Source organism: Melozone crissalis, unplaced genomic scaffold (genome assembly GCF_028551555.1).
Source record: "Melozone crissalis strain CALT ecotype California unplaced genomic scaffold, PUWL_Pcris_2 ptg000004l_1, whole genome shotgun sequence".
In the NCBI taxonomy this organism is placed as follows: domain Eukaryota; kingdom Metazoa; phylum Chordata; class Aves; order Passeriformes; family Passerellidae; genus Melozone; species Melozone crissalis.
In genome coordinates, this window is record NW_026535782.1 from 34,211,521 (window position 1) to 34,236,184 (window position 24,664).

Here is a 24,664-nt window from a genome sequence, read left to right on the forward strand (position 1 = left end):
AATAGAAGGGTTTGAGTTGGAAGGGACCTTACAGACAGTCTGGTTCCAACTCTCTACCATGGACAGGGTCATCTTCCACTACACCGGGTTGCTCAGAGCCCCATTCAACTTTGTCCTGACACTTTTCCAGGAAAGAGCCACCCACCACTTCTCTGGGCAACCTGCTCCAGTGCCTCACCACCCTCACAGTAAAGAATTTCTTGCTTACATCTAATCTAAATTTCTCCTCTTTCAGTTTAAAGCCATTCCCCATTGTCCTAGCACTACATGCCCTTGTCAAAAGTCCCTCTCTAGCTCTTTCTCACTGCTTCCCTGGCTTCTTTTCCTTCAGGAGATTCCACAGTCTATCCTTCATCTCTGCAATCCACTCTATTTCATCTGCTAATGAAGCAGTTAATGAAATCCTCATCATTTGGCTTAAGACAACATGCTAACAATTTCCGTTCACACTTTTTACAGTCGTAGTGGCAGATTATTTGCAACATAACAACTCTGGATCATTTTTTATAACCCCTTCACTCAGGAGAGTTAAATCCATTTAAAAATAAAAATCAAATGTGGCAGAGAGTGTAAAGTACATATTTACAGCAAAGATGTAATGTGAAAGCAAAGTATTTGACAGCATGTCTCCAGCAAGGAACTGGTCAGTAAATCCTGACTATTGTTTGGGTTTCCTACATTAAAAGAAGAAAATTTAAAAGAAGAAAATTGCTTTAGAGAAGTAGTTCATGGAAGAAGAGGTATTTTAGATTTTGCTAATGAACAAAACAAAAATATGTAGGTATATTCTGTACATACTGCACAGCTCAGTGAAAATTTATTTATATGTAAGGTTTTGATATTCATATTTAACAAACATATATAAAGAACTGATTTCTAATTCTCATGCAAAATCAAATGCACAATTACAGAGATGCAGTTTTCTGCTGACTTACTGTGCTGAAAAGAACAATGGGGACAGACTTTATTGACAGGTACTGCAATTACAGTTTCATAATATGGAACATTTGCTCATCAAGGAATGTGCTTTCCTCCAGACATCTTCATTACAAAAGAAGCAGGAGGTCTCATGGTAAGTAGTGCAGAATGAATGCTCTCTAAATACTTTCATTCTCTATTGGTATGAAATTATGCTCTTTTGAACTTCTCACCATAAAAAACCAAAAATGATTGTTCAATTGTTCTTTGCTTCTTAAGATCATTTTACTTAGGATATATTCTTCATATGACAAAATTACATTACCTAGATGTGAATAAATTTAATCCCACAAAGTATACAAGTCAATTTTTCTACGAAGAGATACCAACTTATGTTGACTAATGGTCAGAAACCTTATAGTTATTGAATTTCTTTCCAATCCTTTATTCTGGTGTGAGTCTAGCATGGTGCTAGTGAAAATCCAGATTCAGAGCACTGAAAACAAGTTACAGAACACATCTGTCCTCAATTTATTACTAAAAACAAAGTTGATTAGGCAAATTACCTACATTTTCAGGCACTGCACAGCATGCCTTACTAATTCTCCAATAGCTTAGGCTTAGCAGACATCTAATGTCTATATTCACTTGACTGAGGCATGTTCTCATAGCCCTGTAGTACAATAAAGTTGAGCAGAACACAGTCACAGTCACGCTCAGGAGTTTTCTACAAGTGATGTAGAAGGTTTACAGTACCAGTTTACAGCAAGCCCAGTACCAAATAAACAAAGACTGGCTAGGGAATTGTGGCACGGTTTAGCAAGCTGTAGGTGCACTGCAGTACAAGTGTGTGCGTGGGGTGGGGGAAAGCATACTGGAGAAAAAGCCAAATGAGGGACATGGATTCATACTGCAAAGAATTTCAGCATGAGATAGGAAGAGGATGGGCATCTGCTTGGAGTTCATCCAGGAGCATTTTCCCTGCAACCACAAACAGTGTAACAGATACCATGGAAATAATGAGGAGAAGCTGAGGGCAAACTCAGCATGTGTTATGACAACACAGGCAGTGTTAATAGTACCTTTGAAGATAAACCCAAGAAGCTTGCCATTGATAGTGGAAAAAAAAAAAAAGGAGGAACAGCTTGAAGGAAATAAGTAGAGGAGAATGGGTCAGAGCAGCATGTGTACAGACAGAAGAGCAAAATTACAGAAGCTGAAGCTAGAAAAAGACTTTTCATAGACTGGATTTTTATCCACCAGGAATTTGGAAGAAAAATGTACTTGCTTGTCCAGAGAACTACAAGAAAAATTTTTCTCCTGTTATGACAAGAAAAACAATGAATGTTTTAGAAGTGAACTTTGAAGGGTCTGTGAAACATCAAGAGCCAAATCAGACACCTTTGTTGAAGACCTGAATGGCTGGGGGAACATGGTGATGTAACTTTACAGTGAGGAGAAATGGTCCAGGACAGACTAACATTTTGAGGAGATGAAAGAGATCATACTCTGCCTCTGAGGAGGATTCATGCCAAACTGAAGCTAGGCTCTAGACCAGTTATGCTTGATAATTTGTGATGAGACAGGAGGAAGAGAGTCCAATATCCTCAAGTGATGGGATTTGTGCACTACCGCTGAACAGATAGTTTGCTGTACACAGAGATGGGGCTATACTCACAAATGTGGACAAAAAGGGTTAAAGAACACGACAGTCTGGCTGAGAATAAAGCTTACATCACTGTGTCCAAATGTGACAGAGTTTGTGAATAACATCATAATAACTATGAGCAACAACTGTACACATAACACTTCTGTGAAATCCGCCGGGCTACAATTTGTTCTCAGTGTGAAAGAGAAGGATATTTATTAAAGACCCTATGTTCTACAGGCACAGATTCTTTGGATGAGTGAAGAAATAAAACTCTTACTGAGAGGCCCATAGAATCTCCAGACGAAGGGAAAGACTGTGGACGTTGTCTACCTCAATTTCAGTAAAACCCTTGATACTGTCTCTCACAGCGTATTCCTGGAGAAGCTGGCAGCTCATGCTTTGGACAAGTACACCTTTCACTGGGTAAAAACTGCCTGGATGGCTGGGGCCAGAGACTGATGATGAATGGTGCCACAACAAAGTGGTGATTAGTGTTCCCCAGGGCTCATTATTGGGGTCAGCCAGTATCAGTTTATTCATTATCTTTATCTGGACAAGGAGACCAAGAGCACTCTCAGTCACTAAGCTGGGCGGCAGAGTTGATCCGCTGGAAAGTAAGAAGGCCCTGCAGGGGGAGCTGAACAGGCTCCATCAGGCAACTGGGACCAGTTATCTGAGGTCCAATAAAGCAAAGTGCAGATCACAACAACTCTACCCTGTGCTAGGGGAACAGTGGCTGCGTGGAGGAAAAGGACCTGGGGGTGCTGTTTGAGGGCTGGCTGAATATGATCCAACATGTGCCCAGGTGGCCAAGAAGGCCATTGGTATCCTGGTCTGTATCAGCAATACTGTGGCCAGCAGGACCAGGGCAGTGATTGTCTCCCTGTACAAGCACTGGTGAAGCCAGAGCTCAAGTCCTTTGTCCAGTTCTGGGCCATTCACTGCAAGAGGAACAACAGAGGAGGGCAGCAAAGCTGGGGAGGGGTCAAGAGAGTGAGTCATACGAGGAGTGGCTAAGGGATTGGGTTGAATTTTGAAGACGCACATCATCAGAATATCACTCCTTAATTCAATGTGTATATGGTGTTTCAAAAAGCAGAAATGGTACAAAATTTTTATTTCAATTTGCAAGAGTTATAGGGTCACCTGAACCATATTTTTAAGTAATATCATTTTGGAGTCCTTTTTATAGGTACTAAGGATGGTGGATAAGGATAAGGATAAGGATAAGGAAGGTTCATAGAGCATAAAAAACCCTGTACTTACTACAAAGTAGTATGATCAGTCAGTATTCTCTTTAGGCTTCTCCCTCCTCATATTCACATGCTCATGTCAGCTAACAAAGTTTTGTTTTAAAAGTACTTTAAACCTCATTATGTATTTTTAAATTTTCGTTCTCAATGTCTAGTTACCATGTTGTAGAATTTCAAAAGAGGATAATCAACATGCAATTTAGTCACATTAATTGAAACAAAGAGTTCTTATACTAAATTGATAGTACTAAACTTATTTCACCTTATCCTTTTAATTCTCAAGTGACTTCATTGAAATTATTTCTGCAAATATTAACACAGACAAAACAGGAAGACAGGCTTTCCTCAAAACAACTCATGCAACTCAAAACAGAGAGAATCTATGTTTCGCATCTGTCTGCATCTGTCTGTTATTTCTCCAACCCAAAGTATCTTTGAACTTGTTTGGAAACTTGACCTCAATTTTGCATTTGTAGGGTGATCTGAAAGATATGGGTCTAAGTCAGGAGAATGACCGCACAGCATCCTCATGGAGGAGTGTCCAAAGAAGCTCAGCCCAACCCCACTCTACTCAAGCTCCAAAGTAGCAGAAGAACAGGGTAACCTGGACAGTGTGATTATTCAAGCTGCTTGCACATTTTTTGTAATCTGTATTTATATGATTTTGAAATTTAAGTTAAAGCATTTGTTTTCAGGACACATAATTGACATAAATTTATTACTATCCCTGCACTACACAATTTCACCAGCCCTCACAGGAATTCTGCTGTTCTTGCATGCTGTCAACAGGTTTACATCAAAGCTTAATACTTTTCCAAGAGATGAAATATTATCTGGAACAAATATGCCAATACTTCAAAATTCTGCCTAAAGGGACTAATTTGAAGCACTAAACATTTAAGTAGGACTATAGAGCACACCTAGAGATTCACACTATGTGCCAATGTGTATAAAAAGGACCAAAGAAAACAAGTTAAGAACACTGCACAGGCAGTAAATGCTAGGGGTTTTAATATAAGTGTTTGACAATAATAACACTGATGTTGCAACTTTTTTCCCACAATGAAGCCACAATTTTCAGCTAGATTCAATATGCAGATGAAGATATGCTTGCTAAGAGTTCAGTATATATTATTTCTTAGAAACCTTGGTGTTATATCCTGCACTACGGCAAAATAGCATAATTATTAACTTCAGTGGAGCTAAACACCAATTGACTTCACAAGCAGATGCTGTTTTTCAGGTTAATGCAGTGGTAAATTAAGTAACAGTTAAAACTTCCTTAAGTGAATTTAGTTTTTATATGAAGCTGTGAGTCTTTCAGACTTCAACTTCTGTGTACAGCCAGCAGAGAAACATACAACATGTGTAACCCACTCACACCCAAAGACTGCAAAACCTGTTCAATTGCTATTGCGTTGATTGCTACAATGATGTCTAATACCACACTATTTTTATGTGTGCCACTTGTCTTTCATATACCTGAGGTAAAGACTCTGCTTCAGTTCAGCTCTGTTTGCTGCCAGCCTGCTCCATGCAAGTCAGTAACACAAAGACAATAATCTTTCATCTGCATGGGGAACAATCTGCTCTGAAAGAATGTTTGAGGAAATAAGGATTTTTGGCAATTGTTACTGAAGTTTGGAGTCAGGAAACTACATATGTACACACACTCCATTTTGGTCAAGGTAATCTCTTAAATTAACACTGGAATTGCTTTCACTGCAAAAAAAGATTTTGTTCAAGTGACAGATGTTGATAGATTTTCTTCTAATATTCCCCTAGTTTCAATACAGATTTACTAACTTTGCTTAGAAATGTAAGTGCCCTTAGACACTGACAATTTTTTTTAACATGAATAATGTAAAATAAAAGGTACTTACCAATTTTGCAATGTCATTCACATCATCTGTGACTGGATTCCCGCAGGAACTCTGGGCTTTGACAAGAGGATTAAGTAGGAGGAGTTGAAGACAAAAGCAAGTGATAATCCAAGTCTGTTTAGTAAAGAAGAAACAAGAAACCCCAAGTAAGCAATTGCCAAATACGAAGCAACAAGAGATTGCAGTAATGTTTTTCATATGTGCTGTCTAGAGGCAACAATACTCTTTATCCTTCATGAAGGCATACTTGTACCACTATTACAGTATCATCTTCATAGCAGGAATCCATGAAAATGCACTTAATTGATCTTTTCTGGAAGCAAATATCTTTAGAGTGTTAATGGAAAACCTAGTGTTGAGCCATTAGGTTACTTGCACAGGATCATTCTTAGCTGGGTTTTTGCGAAGTTTGCAAGGAAGAGAAAGATACAAATCTTGCAATACTCTTTATCATCAAAATACAATTGATTGTATACTTGTCATTCACTTGATAGATCTGTGGCTCTAATGTGATAAATAATAAGGAACAAAATTATACCAGAGTAGATCAAGACAAAAGGAGAAGGTTCATAATCACAGCCATTTCATTTGAATACTTAAACTGCAAGCAAACCCACAACTGGACTCTGCCCAAGTACTGTCATCTCAAGCAGCAATACAGTACATCTTCTCCAAGTGACGTGCTCTGGCCTCTCAGAAGTGCCAGCTTGGCTTTGGCACTACATTCCCCTCCTAAATCCTGCTGGAAACAGCAATGCAATGTACTGACACAGGCTTGTGAGACTCACACAGAAAAGCACCAGATAACTAGCTGCGATGCACCTGGGTGTCTCCTTGGCTACACTGCCTGAACTTCCTCGCCTTCTGTTGTTCCTTGTGCTTCGCTGGTTTCCCACAGAGCCCTGTGCCAAGTTTAAGCTGCAGATCCCTAGTTCCAGAATGTTAAAGCATTTAAGTTATGGATAATCAAAAGTTGCCTCGGGTTGTGAAGCTTCTTCTGCCAGCTGACTGAAGCTGTCAGCAAAAGCCGATGATGGTGTACATTTACGGCAAGTATGGAATTTGCCTGTGCAGGCTCCTCAGCCTCCATAAGGGCAGGACTGAGATCAGGATTTGCTTTTGCACAAAGTAAGACACAGCTCAGCCCCGTCTGTTCTGTGTGACAGGTAGAGAACTCCAGCTTCCACCCTCGCCTTCATGTGCTCTCCAGCCTTTCAATTTAAGAGCAAAGCAAATGAAACAACAGCGACACAATTCTCTAGGAAAGCAAGAGAAAAATCACAGATTAAAAAGATGTATCATTATAGTAATATAGAGGGCCTAAGAAAGAATGATAATAAAGATTGCTCAGGAATTTCATAAACTTGACAGAACAGTGCCAGGCACTTTAGCTAAAAGAGCTGTTAAATGACAAGAGTAATCTCTTTCTTGTATCTTTTATCTCTTAAATCTTGTATCTATCCTGCAAGTAAAACTGGTCGTTTGCTTTCTTAGAAAACAGCTTCTTGACATATTTAGGTAAAACCAGCATGGGCAGCTGGTAGAAAAGACAATCCAGCTTCCCCTCCTTCTGCACTGGCAGAGATGGTTTTAGTCAGTTGTTCCAGGCAGACAACTTCCATTTTTGTTTTCCTGTAGTATTTTTCAGCTTTCTGATCCACGGAACTGACACAGCTGAAATACTCTGTCAAAGATGAGGCAAGCCAGGGCTGCTGATTTCAGTGCAGCCTGCACTTGCCTTCCCCTAAACTGTGCTCTCAGACACCACAGAGAAAGAAATCAAAAGTATTCTGAGCAAAGTGCATTTACAATACGCATGTCTTTTGAGAATGTCTCTTGCTTCAACAAAACTAGTATTTAGAAATAATTTTATTTTAATATTTGTACAAATAATTACTGAGAATAATTACCAAGGTGAAGGATTGAGAATAATTAATAGTTCGTTTTACAAAATGTCTGTGTTTTAAGCTACAGAAAGCTTTGCTTTTATATATATACAAACAATTTGAGCTCTGGGGAAATGCAAAGATGCTGCTAGTTTTAGAAAGGACCTTTGAGAGCTCCTTGCAGTGTATTAGAGCTCAAAGCTGTTTAATAACTGATTTCAAGTGATCAAGAGAAACGTCTCCCTTTCCTTCACAAGCTCCAGAATCACAGAGGAAACAAAAGGTGACCTCAAGTTAACAGGCTACCTCCTCATTCACAATTTTTGGAAATAAATTGCAGTAAAAAAGGCAAGAAGTTAATGACAACTATATACTGCAACTGTATTATAACTATTATGATAACTGTACTGCTTTCAAGAACAAAATCTGAGTAGTTCAACCTTTGGAGTAAACCAGTGCATTAGCAGTTACACTGGCAGGGACTTTTCCCTGATATCTTCGTTGGAGATGGAGTTCACACCAGGAACTGACAATTTCTTTATTGGATTCCTTAGTATTGATTAGTATGTAAAGATGGAATTTTTTACTGAACTGTGTCATGGCCATAGGATGATGTTCAGCGCAACAGTCTAATAATTAAAAAAGTAAAAAAATTCTTTAACTAGAAATGTTTTTTCAGCAGATCAGCTAAGTAATATTAATAAACACTGTAGTGCACTCCAAATAAAACCAGAACTTTGATGCACCTTGTCAATTTTTGTACTTCTGAAGTTTAAAATCACTATACTTTATATAATTATGTAAATAAATAATACTTTTTCTCCGATGTAAAAATGGGTGGGATTTAAAAGCATAATAATTTTATAACTGCTATTAAAACGAAATGATTTGCAAATTTTGAGATTATTTGAGGTTTTTCTTGGTTATTTTCTCCCTGTGTCATCCAACAGGAACTAAAAAAATCTTCAAAATACTGCTAGTTTCAACACGTCTATTATACAAAATCTTTTAATTATTTGCACTTACAAAATATTTACATTACGCATGCCTTCAGGCACATTATATGTAAGGACTGTACAGATGAAAGGGTTGAACTATTTTTGTGTTATTTACTAATGACCAAACCTGCTGTTTGAGCAAAACTTGAATAGACTGAATTAAATCAAGGACAGAACAAATGGGAACCTTAAACAATAGCTTTCTAAATACAGATGCCCATTTTATACTTTACTAAGCATAAATAAAAGTTACCTACACAGCACTCATAACAGATTTCCATATTTAATTACCCCTAAGTTAACATGGGATTTTTCAAAGCTGGCCTAAGAATTTAATCACACATCATTTATTAGCATTAAATTGAAGATATATAGCAGACTGGAGGCAGACCTGTATACCAAAGTGCCTCTTCCTATTTTTGGCTCAAAACTTATTCAATTGTCTTTAGATTCTGAAATCTCTTAAGTTTGTGCAAGGGGAAAAAAATAATGATGAGACTCAAAAGTATAATAAAAAACTAAGGATTTCAAGTACACACATTTGTTTATTCTGCAAATGATTTGCACTATTGCTTGTAAGCCACAATCTAGAATTTCAGCAAACAGCATTTTAGAAGCTCAGCTAGTGATCCAATGTGTTGAAGACCACCCTTTCAGCTGTAAATCAACATCCTTTTCATTTAGTCACTTCATTTACAATCTCAACTGTTGACAAAGGCTGCTGAGTGAGTGGTTTAGCATCTCTTTCACAGTATGCTATGAAAGATATTCAATCATGTTAATGTTCAGCTAATTCCTTAAGAGGAAAGCCGCAAGGGGAATACCACATTGCTAAATAAACCATACTTTGGAAAGTCTGGACATTCCCAAATATCTAGTTTGTCCGGATAACACTTCTAATCACAAGAAGGTTGAAGACATTAAAAAAAAGTAAATAACAAACCACAAAAAAAGCATTAAGCACAGGGAGAGGCAGTAACTACACAGATGAACGGGTTCTCCAGTTTAAAATTTCTTGTATTCAAATCATATTAGCCTTGGAATTTTTCAGCCCAGTTTCCTGAGCAAATCACCCAATTAATCACAACCAAGCCACAGCTGAAGAAGGTTAGCTGACAATATGGAACAATGTTCACCCTGGGCTAGGCTTCCCAAATTTATTTTCCACTTCTATTAACATTGGAGTAGGAACATCTTTCAATATTGGCCCCTCAGACAGTGTTTACATGCTGCTTTACTGAGACACAGACAACCCTGGTTGGTCAATCATGGACGGGTAACTCAATGTTCATACTTATGCCTTGAAAAACCTTTTGTAAGAAGATATAGAGAAAATGTAAATAGCAAGAAAATATATTTCTTTGCTATTTTTTTTTAAACCACAAAGCATCCAGATGCATAGAAGCACGGTAATTCTTTCCTAGGTCTAGTTAGTTATCTAGCTGTGACAGAGATTAAATAATTAAAGTCATGGAAGAACTGTCTTAAACCAATTAAGAAATTAACTGCCAGAATAGAAATATCTTTAAATGAAAGAAGAGCATTTATACAGAATGTAATCCAATTACAATTTCCATGGTATTCAGTGACACCTTCACACCTGCAAATGGCAGTGCTGACTTAAGTACCCAACATGGCCATACCTAAATACTGCTTAGAGTACTAAACATTGCTCAAGCCCCCAAAAAAGTGAGTTAAGTGTGGAAAAAGAAGTCACCCACTTAAGACCAACTAGTTCTAGAACAATGAAGTACTTGGCAAGCACATTTGGAACGGGCAATGTCCCCTGCACATTCTCAAGTACCCAGGAAATTACTTCAGAGTAGCTGAAAGAAGCACTGCTGAATAAACCATAGTTAAGGATTAAGTCTAGTGTACACCCCTTGACCACCAAAAATGGCCCTAGTCTCACCAAATACAATACCCTATCAACTGGGGTTCTCTCTGAGGGACAGACCTGGGTTACATTTCCTACAACCAAGGTCATTCCAACTCACAGGAGGTGAGCTGGGATTCTCTGATATATCTACCTTGTAATTACCATGGAATCATACATTCATTTAGGTTGGAAAAGACCTCTTAGATCATCAAGTCCAACCATAAACCCAGCACAGCCAAATCCACCAGCGGACCACGTCCCCAAGTGCCACACCTACACTTCTAGAGCTGATTTCCTGTCTGTTATGGCTTCCTGGCTAAAAGGGGCAAACAAGGGGTACACTGGTACTCCTGACCCTAATTTTTCACAACATTTATGCATTTTACATTGTCAAGCCAATATGTAGAAAAACAGACATGTTCACTGAACAGACATCACCATGTCTGTGTGTATCCTTGTCTCACACATGCTCTTCCATCTGGGCACCCTAACTTCTGCAAAGCTCCCCAGTCAACTTGTGGGTTTTCTTGAACACCCTTTTGGCAGTCCAATGAACAAAATGCATAACTCCAGTTCAGTGAGTCACTCTGCAGTGATGAGACACCTAAAAATCTCTGGATCACACCCTCCATGCTTTGTTATGATTACAAAATCCAGATACATACTTTTCTAGTGACTGATACCACTCTTTATTTTTTTAACAATGATGTGTAGTAAGGAGTATGATGGTAAAAGTAAGCAACAGAGAGTGTCAGAGATATTTTTCTGCATTTTGATTTAAACACAGACTATAGAAATACTAATAACAACTCTTTTTCAAAGTAAGTTTTAGAATGTTTTGGACACAAAATATTTTAACATATATTTTGGTTGTTTACAAAACACAGTATATTTTCTACTCAGTTCTGCAAATAATATCTAAAATACATAACATTCTCAAGGGGTATTTCAAGGGGTTAGGGGGAAGGAAATTAGCAAGTTCATGCTACAAATATAAGCAGGGAGAGGCGCCATTGCTACCTACATTCAAATGAGTTCAACAGGCAAGCTTCTTTCATAGCTGTTTGATCTTTTTGTGGCAATACTGTATTTGCCTTTCTGTGACTTTCCCAACCCTAGAAGCTCTTCCCCCACACATTTAGACTCAGGTGTATATCCACAGGGGACTCCTAGAATGCCTTTGCACTCACTTGTGTGACCACAGGGGACTCTAGAATGACAAAAATGGGAGTTTTTGTTCTTTTGGTGGCAGAATGTTAAAGTGGAACTTGCTAGATTCTGCCAGCCATCTGTGCAGAAGCAAAGCAAATTGCTTTCGCAAAGCCAATTGCTGTATTCAGATGCTTATAGGCCAGTTCCCTTCCTAAGGTACACTCTTAATGAACTGGAAATAATTTTATTCAGGTCAATGGATAAAAGGTAGTCCCAAACCTGTTAAGTGCTAATGCAGAACTACTTTTTCTCCAATATTTTTCTTTTTCAGCTGTAAGGAGAAACCATTCTCTAGCTCTGCCAAGTTATTCACATCTATTTCCTGAATCAAACAAATTTAAGATATGTAGTCTTTACAGTGCTGAGAAAATGATGAGTCACACCATTCTTTCCCACCATCCAGACCTTGGGAAAACTGGGAAGCTGCTTAAGACTATATGCCAACTTCATTTCATATGACCTCAGGCCAACTGCTATTATCCTCTACCCCTTGCAGCTCTTCTTGACAGAAGTAGCTGGCTGCTCCAGCCAATGTGCTACTGCACACTTGGTAAGGAGCACCCAAACTCCTGCCGAGTGTAGTTTGTGGGTTTCAGCTGAAACCAAGATGGATGTGATAAGCAAGAACTGTAAAGTGATAGAGAGTTTGCTTTGCAAATCAATTCAATTCAGGTATTTTGCAATTACATTCAGTAAACTACAAAAAAGTCTTTTTAATGTGTAAATTAACATATTTATTTTCAATCTCTATAATGATACCATTGCAAAATATTTGTCTGTTCTAAAAATATAAGCTCTGGTTCTTTAAAAATCTAATCTGATCTATAATAAATGTTGTCCACTCTTTAATCTCACTTGACAATCAGGGATTCAGGCAGTTTCCATGCATCCTAAACTTGTCCTGGATGGCAGCCAGTTTGTTTAGTTCCCAAGTACTGGGAAGTGAAGTTACCAAGAGACAGATAATTATACATGAATGTTGCCTCTGGAACTCGTGTTAAAAGAGTCTGAATAAATATTTACTGATAATAATCCATCAGGTGGCATTCTAGTTCAGTGAAAGAGCCAGGAGATTTAAAGGACAGAAGTATTTCAGCTGGAAGAAAGGATAAGAATTTGAAAATTTCTATAATTTGAAAGAAATCTTCCTATAAAATCAGAATCAGAGATTATCAGGATCTCCAGAGGTCCTGCACTTAGCAGTCTTTTTAGGACGTGTACTGGCAAGAGAGATTTCCCTTTCCACTTGTAAAATTCCATAGCAAACATCCAGGATTGATACTGAAATTTTTCATCTTTCTGTCTATAGAGTGATAAAGGCCAATAATTTCTTGTCCTGTAAAAAAAGCACTGGGATCCAAATACATGCACAATCAAAATAGAAATTAGCAGACAACCAGACTTCAGTTGACTCAACAAAACCTCCCACAAACTTCAAAGAGGAAGTTGTCTTTTTTTTCCCCTACTGGGAACTTACAGAATTCTAGCATAGACCCAATGGCATTTTTAAGTAATTTAAAAGGGAAGGCAACATAAGATAAAATTATCTTTGCAGGGAGGAAAAGCTCCTCACACTATATGGAGGTGGATGATCTGTCTTCCTCAGGGAATGAAAAGACAGTCTTTTGGATAAAATACTTAATTAAACATTTTTTTCTAAAGATCTATTTCAGATCTATTTCTATCTTGCTTGTTTGCCAAATTCATGCAAAAAAAAATCCACTATATTAAATATTCTTTTGAATTATAATGAAAATATATACCAAGCAATCTTCTTTAATCTTAGACTTTTAAGCACCAGTAAAGAAAAGGAAATAAGACTTGTTATAGAAATTCTGTACTGGATCTTTAATTCTTACCATCTGCTACAAATTATATGTTGTTTGGGTTGGAAGAACTATTACATAGGCAAAATAATTTAAAATAAATAAAATAATCTAGAAAAGTGAAAACAGCTATTTTGATACTTGGCACACACCAGAACCCATGTACATGATGAAAATGTCCTCCTATATCATTCTTAGTATGAAGCAAAAAATGTTAAGTGGATTCTTAGTCTTTCATGCACAGAAACTTCGCTAGATAATAAACTGCATTAATTAATTAATTATTAATCTGAAGAATTTTCAGTTCATGCTCAAGCCTGTGGAAAGCAAACATCAGGGAAAAAAATACTTATAAAAATTAAAAAGAATTTGGGCACTTTTTTTTTCTTTCTTTTGAATTCTTTCATACTTTTTTTATATAAGCAGGGGATGATTTTCGAAATTTAAATCACAGAATTGTCAACTTGGTTTTAAACCAAAGACATTCTCAGAAAGCCACTGTTCTGTTTCTGGACTCAGAATTTTTTTGATAACATCCCTGATAGGCTGTATCTTTATAGAGATATAAATCCAGAACTAAGTTCTCTGACCTGCTTGATATGAGACCTTGTTACAAAAGGGTAATTGGTGAACACAGACTGAAACTAGATGCCAGTATAGTCGAGACTGTGTTTCAAGCTCCTACCTTAACTGTATTACATTTTTATAATTACAAGCTTAGCTGTGATTAAGAGCTGTTTGGAGCTCTTTGATATGCCAACACCAGTATAAGCTTTGACAGTGCTGACGGATGACAATTTTTCACATCAGTATTGTACTACATATTGTAAGACTCTTCATTTCCAGACTTTTTATAGTTGCTGTCTACATTAGTGGTCTACGAGAACACTCAGAATAAGGTGAGGAAATAGAGTTTGTGTTAATGATATGGTTTTTATCATGATAAAGATCATGGGATCCAGCCCCAGAAGCTTTCCTCAGTCCCTCTCTCACTGAGAAGGTCTCATGACCAACATGTGCAAATGTGGTCCTCTGCAGTCCATTCAGAATGGCTTTGGCATCATCTGCTACTCAAGGCAAATGATATTACTAACCTGAATTCCAACATACAGGGATAGGTCTATCCACTCCTCCTTGAGCATGTCAGCAGACATTCACACGATTGGTATTCTTGGAGCATAAATCTCTTCAGTAACTTTATCTGCCCCACGCCACAGCTGGTATCAGTTTTCAAAGACACTGTGGGCTTCAGGTAACCCCTGGGATACATAGGGTCCAGATTCCATTTTTTTGTATCCCACTCCTTTGATAAGATAGCTTGTATTTTTAATAGAACTGGATAAAACGAAATAGAAAGAGTGGAGTGAAGTGGGATTGGAGAGAATATTCACAAAATCATTCAGGTTGGAAAATACCTCTAAGATCAAGTCCAACTGTTAACTGAGCATTGCCACCACTAAATCATGTCTCAAAGCATCACATCTATACATCTTTAAAATACCTCCAGGCCTGATAACTCAACTACTTCCCTGGGCAGCCTGTGCCAGTGCTTGGCCACCATTTTGGTGAAGAAATTTTTCCTAATGTCGAATCTAAACTCGCCATGGCACAACTTGAGGCCATTTTCTCTAGTTCTATTGCTCTGCTTGGGAGAAGGGAACAATTCTCACCTGGCTACGAACTCTTTTCAGGTCACTGTAGAGAGCTCATCACTCTCCTGAGCTTCTTTTTCTCCAGGCAGAACAGCTGCCCAGCTCCCTCAGCTGTTTCTCTTAAGACTTGTGCTCCAGAGCCTTCACCAGCTCTGCTGCCCTTCTCTGGACATGCTCCAGCACCTCAGTGTCTTCCTTGTAGTGAGGTGTTCAGAACTGAACAGAGGATCTCAAGTGAATCTTGGGAAATTATCCCAGATCTTCTGTTCTGATGATAAAAGCCTGGTACTGTCCAGTGTAAGTGACAGTGGTTTGTAAATGACAGTGGCTTATATCAATGCATTCTCATGGAAACACTGCTCCTTTGTTTGTGCATTCATAATCCCCTCTTCCTGGTGTGTTGTCTTCATGTACTTATAAAAATCAACCCTACCATTTGAGTCTTTGTTATGCATATTAAAAAAGTCCATTTGACTTTCATTGCTTCATGACAAAAAAGCAACATAAACTCCCCCAAAATCTCATGGAAATAAACAAAATTTTCCCTCTTACCTCTTCTCAGATTACAAATTTTATTTATTTGCTTTATACAGTACCTTAGCTTCACAGACTCTCTTCTCCAGAAAGTGTAAATATAGGATTGCCCTAACTCTTACTGAGTATTGTTACAAATGTCTCAATGGGTGCAGCACCCAACCAGGTGGTTGCTTCCGAAGTGAAGACAAACAAACCAACACTAAGTCAAGCAACCTTTCAATGGGATCTCTCCTCATTAGTCAGAGCAGTTTCTCCCATTGATAAGTAACTGTTGACATAAAAAGTATACCCAATCTACTTTTCACAAAAGCTGGCTTCTTTGGATATATTCCAGACAGCAGCACCTGCATCAACTTAAAAAGGTTTGAAACAGGAAATAAAAAGTTTTCACTTTGATCCCCCAAAAGCCCCAGTTGAGAACTTTCCAAATTATGATCTAACATGTATGTTGGTGAGGAAAGTGATTTTGTATTTTTTATCTGTGGTTTAACCCCAGAAGGCAACTAAGAACTATACAGCTGCTCATTCAGTCTTCCTTCCCAGTGGGATCTGGGAGAGAATTGGAAGAATAAAAGTGAGAAAACCCATAGGCTGAGATCAAGACAGTTTAAGGGGACATAAAAAGAAGAAAATAAGAATGGCAACAATTGTAACAAAACAATAGTAATATACAAAACCAGTGATGCACAATTCAAGTGCTCCCCACCTGCTGAGCTGCCAGTTCCCGAGCAGCAGTGGCCCCCAGGCAGCTTTCCCCCATGTACATGGTGAGCATGATGCCACATGCCATGGAATATCCCTCTGGCCAGTTTGAGTCACCTGCCCTGGCCATGTCCCCTCCAGATTCCTGTGTCCCTCCAGCCTTCTCACTGGCAGGGCATGAGAAGCTGAGAAGTCTTTGACTTTGGGCAAGCTCTACTTAACAACTAAAAATCTCAGCATGTCATCAGCATTATTCTCATGCTAAATCCAAAACACAACACTATACCAGCTATTAGGAAGAAAATTACCTCCATCCCTGCTCAAATCAGGACAAAGAGATTTAAAAAAATAAAACAGTTCGCCAGGCCTGTGGTGAAAGTTTCAACACCAACTACAACACTGATGAAAGAAGGTCATTCTTCTCTACAGCTGTGTTAAATCTTGGATCTCTTGGGAAATAAATAACAGATATTTTAGGTTTCCTTCTATCATCAGTAGTGACACCTAAAATTTTAAACATAAGTAATAAAAACTGTTATTTATCCTTTCAGAATTCAAAAGATGCTTTTATAGACATTATTTTAAACCTAAATTATTACCTTGGGGCATGTACAAAGGATGAAAAGTATTTTGAACATATTGATCTCCAGTAGCATGAGGGAGTGCCATTACACAACTCAGCTGCAGAAATGGGGCAAGGTTATGGTCTTCCATAGTGAAGCCTGCGTTTCTGCTCCTTCTCACTATTTTTCATCACAAAATTTACTTTATCCCACATAATGTCTATTAATGATGTGTCATTCATGATTTAGAAACATGATTTTACAGATTAAATGCTATGTTTTTCAAGCACCTTGTACACTGTGCCATAAGAGAATGAATGAGGAAAACTCAACAAAACAGAGCTTGTTTGCCAGAAACAGTTTGAGATTGAAATAAAATACATAATCCTTTCCACATTATGTTCTGTCTGTTTCAAACAAAACATGTTGTTAGGCAATGAGGTCAGCTTCTGCTCCCATAAACCGCCCCTGTGGACATTTTAGCAATTATCCATAGTCAATTTTTACAAAAACTGCCAAAGGTTTTGGTAAATACTTTGGTAGGGGAAAAGATTAAAAGTATTTACAGGCAAGCCGCTTAAGAGTCAGCATACTAAAAAACCAAAAAAGTAAAAAATGAAACCTGCATCTCCTGTCCTTGGTATTAAATTTTCATCTTCCTTCATCAAGAGATACAAGAAAACCCTGAGGACTTTCAACATGTTGAACATCTTTGTCCCAGTAAAAATTCTGTTCTTTGTACAGAGCATTTCTTGGTACACTAGTTGACTGACCATTAGCCAGCATAATGTCTGTCAAGATATTTCCCTGGGAAATGTGTAAGTTTGAACCTTACCATTCAAAAACTTGGAGCCCATGATTCCATATTTGTCAATAACCAAACAAAGTTTCATTGAGCTGATCATAAAAACACTGCTAGGCTTCCACTTCCCCTAAAACTATACATTTCTGAAGTTTCATTAGATCTTGAGTACATACTTCTTATCAGTTTACCTGAGAAACTGAGCTGCACATACTAGTAGTGCTCCAAGAAATGCCTGTGAGATTCATATAAGTTTATCTTAGCTGTTTCCAAATAACATAGAGTAAGACAAAATCGGGTTTAAAACACTTTCTACCAGGGAAAAGCGCCTCACAAAATGCCATAACTTTTTCCAGATCCTGATTTCAACTCAGTTCCCTCATATGTCAGACAGCATTTTATTTCCTACATAATTTGAATTGCGTGTCTTCCTATACATATATAAAACCAAAGTGATCAATTTAGCTTTAAGGTAATGATCTGTAAAAGGATACATTACATTTACACTGTTATTAGAATATAAGTACATTAATAATGGATCTATGGTTTTTTGTGAAAAGAATATTTATCCAAAGCAATAGACAAGTGTATGAGATTATTCTCAAATGCCTTGAAGCCTGTGAGACTGCAGACAAATCAGGTAAGAGACACATCAAATTAAAAACTAATCTTCAAAACATTTAAGTATGCTTGCAAGACAACGTAAGCACTGGGCAGCCAATAAGCCATTTACCTCAGCAAGCTGGAATTACAAACACATTATGCCTTGTCTTAAAGTAATTACATTAGTATATTAGTAAGAAAAGTCAACTATATTTTTTTTAGGTTTTTGATCTAAACCAAAAGCATTTTCATATGCCAAAAATATTGGCACATGAAAAAAAAGTTGTTATTATTATTCTAACTGCATATTTTTACAGTAGAAAACAAGCTTAAATTCCTTTTTCAAGATGTACTAAAATGCATCATGCCATTGTTAATTCTATAAATTCTGTCTGAAATTATTTCCTGGGGCATATGTTGCTGGGTTTTTTTAAGAAAGCAGATTGTCAGAATGGCCATTTTAAGAATTTCAACACATGTGTAACATTTTTCCAGGAAAACATAAGTTTAAGGTAGCAAAAATGGGGTGAGACTGATCAAAATGCTTCCTTTAACACAAAAATCCAACAAGTACATTACTGCATCAGAAAGTCAAGCATACTTTTAATTCCTATGCACCTCTAAAAGTGGACACATTTTTAAAGTGTTTTTTCCTGCTAACACAGAAGTGCTGTACAGGAGTATCTTTTGGGGATGGTGCATGGAAACTCCACTGGTTTTCAATGGCTAGGGCTGTGCAACAAGTTTAAAATTTTGACTTCTCACCATTGATAGTCACATGGTAAAAGAACAATCTTTCAATATAAAATCTCAGCTGTCATTACTTTCCCATGTAATTGAAGTTCAGCTACAATATATCTTAAAAGTGTTTTCCTTTCTTCTAAGCTAAAGGCTGAATTGTTACAGATGGTAATTTAGGCAGATGGTTGTATATGAAACTGAGTTTATAATTAGGCCAAACCTGACTTGTACAATTAAGGCAATGAAGATTTGAAAAATAAGAAGTGTCTGATCAGTACATGATTAGTCTGGTGCCCACGGAAAACTGAAGAAACCTGGTAATTCAGATTTACAGAATGCATTGCCTATATAAAAATTTCTTCTGAGTTGCATGAATTAGAAGATGAGAAACATTTCATGCACAGAGTGTAAACTGAAATAACCATGGCATTTTACTTACTTAAGGGTATAATCCCTTTTTCTTCAGTCAAGGAGGCTAATGAGATGGTCTGAAGCCATCTAACAGCTCCCTGCTGCTGAGACCTGAGGGCTCCTCCTCTGCAGCTTCCCTCCCTCTGACATTCACCCGACCCCTAAGCAAGCCTGTAAATTCAGCCAGTGACTAGCCAATTCAGCTGAGAGACAAAAAGCAATCCCTGAGGAATGAGTGGAGGAGGAGATGAGATGTGCAAAGATGAGAAGACTAGGACTACCCCTTTCTGGATGTGACCTCTTGGGCTTGTTCTAACATATATCAAGCTGCATTTCAAGCCATATTATATCTAGTGTCAAAAAACCTTTCCAGAGTGGTAATTTTGTGTTAAGGCGGCATTGCCAGTTTTAGCCTCTTCTGTTAAATATTTATTTATTCTTATACCAAGACAGGAACAGTAATGTCCAGCAATCATTCTCTCTACTATGTTCTGCAAATCATTCAGTAGTTTCTTGCAATCAAATTTCAGTCTCTCATCATATGCAAATTGCTCCCTTATAATGCTTTTGCCTATTTTAAGATCCCTATTTCTGTTATGCTCTTTTTTTCAATGGGAAAAACCAGAACTTTTTTTGGGATGGCTGATGAACACTATCATAAAAGCACTCCACTTTCGAATTTCTCTTTCTGCTTCTACTGCATCCCAATATGCTGTCTGATTTGTTCTACTACGGTCACAATATAGGGGTTTTTCATTCATTTTCCTGACCAAGCATTGCTACAAGAACATAAATAAGAGCTTGGAAGTACCTTTCAGAAGTAATTGAAATGGCCTTTATTAATTCAGTTACAATTAGTTCAAAACATTCCTTCCAAAATACATCCCCCTTGCTCTTCAACACAACAAACTCCACTTGCCATCACGCCATCTGTTCTCCCATCTCCTCTAAACCTTTATAAAGTTCCTCAGAATCTCTTTTAGTTTCAATTAACCTGAGTAATTTATGTAGCTTGCACATGTTGTCATCAATCTGTGAACCCTATTACAAGATTGAACTATATGAGGTTACTGACAATTAGAGAACATTACCTTTTAGGTTTTTGCCATGTTACAAATTAATGACTTGTTCCTACACTTTGCTTTCTGTCCTAATTATTTTTTTTCCCCTTAAACTGTTAAGATAAGAGGGATACACTGTGGGGCTACTTAAGTTTTTTATTAGGTCTTTATTTTTTAAGAATCTAAATAAGCAATTTCCATTTTTCCTCCTTGTTCATCCATTTTGAAACACAAATATATTTCATGCATTGAATGCATTTCTTTTACAGGAACTGGGCTTTTCTATTCCTTTCATTGAACACTATTAATACAGAGTTCCCATCTGCCTTCTACCAAGCAAATTAAATACAGCAAGAGCTGCTAGCAATGCAACAATAGAGGCAAGCTGGTAAGAAAAATTCTTTTCAACTCTGGACATATTCATTAATTCGACAGACAAGAATTAAGAGTTAATGTGTTAAGAGGTAATATATATTTAAGAAAATTAAAAACCACCATGTTCACCAAATCTATGAAGTTATAATCACCTTGTCATTACCTTAAAATTAACCCAACTTACAATTTATATCCTGCCCTTATCTTTACATCTGTTCACACAAATAGTATTTTTAATATTCTGGTGGTTTGTGGGTGGGTTTAGAGTTTTTTGGTTTTTTTTGTTTAGTGGGGGTTTTCTGTTGTTTTTATTTTTTTGTTGTTATTGTTTTCTTGTTTGTTTTTGATTTTGATTGGGATTTGTATAGACTAACAACAACAAACTCCATCAAAGTGTTTCTGGTATTTCAGTGTTTCCCCACAATTCTGCTATGTGTCCAGGAAGAACAGGCACACTACTATGATATATACCAACATGCAAGTGCTCTCAGCTTACAGTTAAGAGACACAGGATAAATCCCAGCTAACTTCATCATCACAGAATTGTGACTACAGAATTAATATGAATGTCATTCACATGGTATCTTGATGTTTTTGTTTGAGTTATGCTAACTAGAGAGAACTGTAAACATCTAATCTTAAACCTGAAGCTCTCCTTGTGGCTTTCCTTAAAAAAAACACCACAGAAATTGTGGGGTAAGCATTCCAAAAAGAAGTTAAATCATTCAGCTTACACTATGGAAACACACACATAACTGGACAGAAAAAAATCTGAGAAAAAAAGCTCCCTAAGTCTGTACCATTTTGAAGAAATATAAATGCCTTTTAGATACTAATGCCCATGAAACATGACTCTTACACCAGTAACACAGTATTATGAATTTAGTTAAATAACTGAGATTAAATATTAGCTAGTCTCACAGCATCTGCAACAATACAACAAAACACAACACTTTGTAAAAACAGTTCTTTTACCTTTACTTTTGCTCATTAAAAATGGAATTGTAAATCATGTGTAGTGTGATACAGAGCTTTACATTTGCTCAAAAGTATTCATGTGAATTAGAAAGAATGGCAACTGTCAATAGTGAAATTATTCTTGTACAGGTTCAATAGCATCTTTGTTACAGATGTGCTGATAGAAAACTCATACATATATTGACACAATATAATGTGGTTTCTTGGATTATTTTTACACCTAGTTCTCAAATGCTTCCTAGGATCATTCTTATTAAAGAAGACACATTAATTTGCCTAGTCTATTATGAAATTTCTTTGGCTTCCATAATTAATCTCACAGAAAATATAACCCATTTTTGAGAAGATTAGTGTAAATATCTTCAGAGCATTTACTTTTCAATGTCTGCACTCTAAAATTCCAGTGACTAGTTATGCATTCTCATAATCGATAATTTTTAGCAAGCTTACTTGAGTGCTTCCCAGTTTTACAGGAATTGCACCATTTACTTTGAAATAAGTAATAGAGTATGTATGTTAAGAAGACGACTCCTTCATAGTGAATAAATGCAAAAAGAACATAATTGTTTGACAAATAGCACTTTGAACAGGTACTAATTCAACAGTAACTGAAATAGTGTTCTTGGATGGAATTGACTTGTTTCAATAGAAATGAACCAGATTTTAGTAGGCTAAAAGCAGATTAACTTCACATATGTCTCAGGCCATTTGCAAATGTCAACAACATTCTGTTACAGTGGGAAATGACCAACAGTACTGTAGAGAATCTGACCATTACTGGCAAATGTTTAGCTGATCTCTAAAACCTGCATGTGAGAAGAGATTTATTCTTTTTTAATGCACTGAATGAGAAGATAGAAATTCACTTCAATTATTTAAAGAACTTATTAGACCAGAACTTTTCAAAAGTAAAATGAAAGCAGTAAATCAGGTGTTTCTCACTTGGTTAGGTAACAGAGCTGAGACACACAGGGAAGGCAATACCAAATACTTCTAAAAGGATTTCCTTTGTTCTCAATAAGTATCTGACCATTAAAAGAAAAACCAAACAAAACAAAAAAAAAGCAAGAATTTCTTAATGTATTAAGAAAACTACTGACTTTACAGAGAAAAAAAAGTATTGTCACTTCTGGAAATGGCAGAGCAGTATTTCAGAGGACTCTTCCTAACTGTAATAATAGCTTGCAAGAGTTGTAAAACAAAAATCCAATATATTCCATGGAACAATGGATTCATTCTGATCCTGTCCAAAGAGACACTTTGTTTCCATAGATGATACAAAATACAGTGACAACAGGTTATTCAGAGGACTAATATTTGAAGTGGGCTCCAAAAGGTAATGGGAAATAAAAATGCCAGAAAAAATATAGAGAACATACACTGGAGATGAAGCTCAAGGTGTATGTGAGCAAACAAGATGCTGATAGACACACCTTCAGTACTGTGGATACTGGAAGTGCAGAAGTTCTGTTGGCAGAGGTGAGGACACCAACTTAAACACAGTAGATGGTGGGAAAGCTGCACAAAGAAATGAAGGTATTTTCTGTCTTGAGGGGAAGAGGTGATAAACTTGCTGACATTTTCAGATGTGGCCTTGAGCTATGAGGATAAGAAAAAAAATCCAGAAGAAAATGGATGGAGTACTATGAACACCATCCGACTTGAGATTGGAGTCGAATTTTTAAAAATAGCAAGTTTTTCATTGATTTTAGCAGCCTGAAACACTGGCTAGTATTCCACTATTAATGGAACAAACACTGAAGAAATACATCTAAACAGTTTGGAACAGACTACAATTATGGCCAGAAGTTTTAGAGAGTGCATGGCCAACCTAGGGCACATTCTTTGTCAGGGATTATAAAACAGAAGATCAAAGCACCTTCAGTGACAGTAATGAAATTTATAGTTTATAAGAAAGGTTTGCATTTCCTAGAAAATAAAGCAACATCCATTAGAATCATTTAAACTGGTGTCAAATACAGCACTGGTAGTTTTTGCTTTTAGAACAGAAATGCAATGCACACATTGCTGAAGCACAGTAACTTGAAAAAGACACCAATTATGAATACTGGAGATACATTTTTTCCCCCTCCTTTTTAAAATAACCACCAAAAAGCTCTGTTTATTCAGGAACATGTTTTTTAATCCAAACGAAAGAGGGTGCCAAGCACTGTTATACAAGCTTCCTAAATTCATTTGGCTGACTAATGCTCCTATTCCTGCATGCTTCAAAGTAGTAAAAGAAAAACAAATCTCAGGAAGAACTGACATTCAGATCTGTATCAGCTTAAAGACATAATGCATAATATTGTCTGCTTGCTATTTAATGCAGAAGACAAATTTTGCTGAGTTCACTTAATAATGAGCAAATGAAGGGTGGAAATTAGAGGGTTGGAACTTAGGACTTTTTTACAATAGACTATTAGCATGTTTAAATTTCAACCTCCCTAAATTTCTAAGCACTTCTTTTCATTTAGTGAATTATTTTGCATATATACAGCATATTATTAATTTAAATGTATCATGCCTGACTCCTTAGTGTCTTACTTCAGTTAGACCACAAAAGCCAGCACCTTGGTATCATACTCCCATTTTATACAATTATGAAATCTCTCTAAAGAGACAGGAGTTTTTTTGGACCAACATGAAATGGTGGAAGAAATTTTCCTACACACTTTAAATCCTTCACATTACAGGCACTTTATAACATCAAACATTATATAGTATTTTATA

The 24,664-nt window shown here is 36.9% G+C and overlaps 1 protein-coding gene across 1 annotated transcript in view; it reads right to left on the reverse strand.

Annotated features, from left to right (window-relative positions):
- Positions 1–24,664, reverse strand: part of KITLG (KIT ligand) — a 53,783-nt gene that overhangs the window by 22,480 nt on the left and 6,639 nt on the right. The window contains exon 2 of the mRNA XM_054273165.1: positions 5,706–5,819. Coding sequence (XP_054129140.1) covers positions 5,706–5,819 — 114 coding nt within the window. The remainder of the gene's footprint in view (positions 1–5,705; positions 5,820–24,664) is intronic.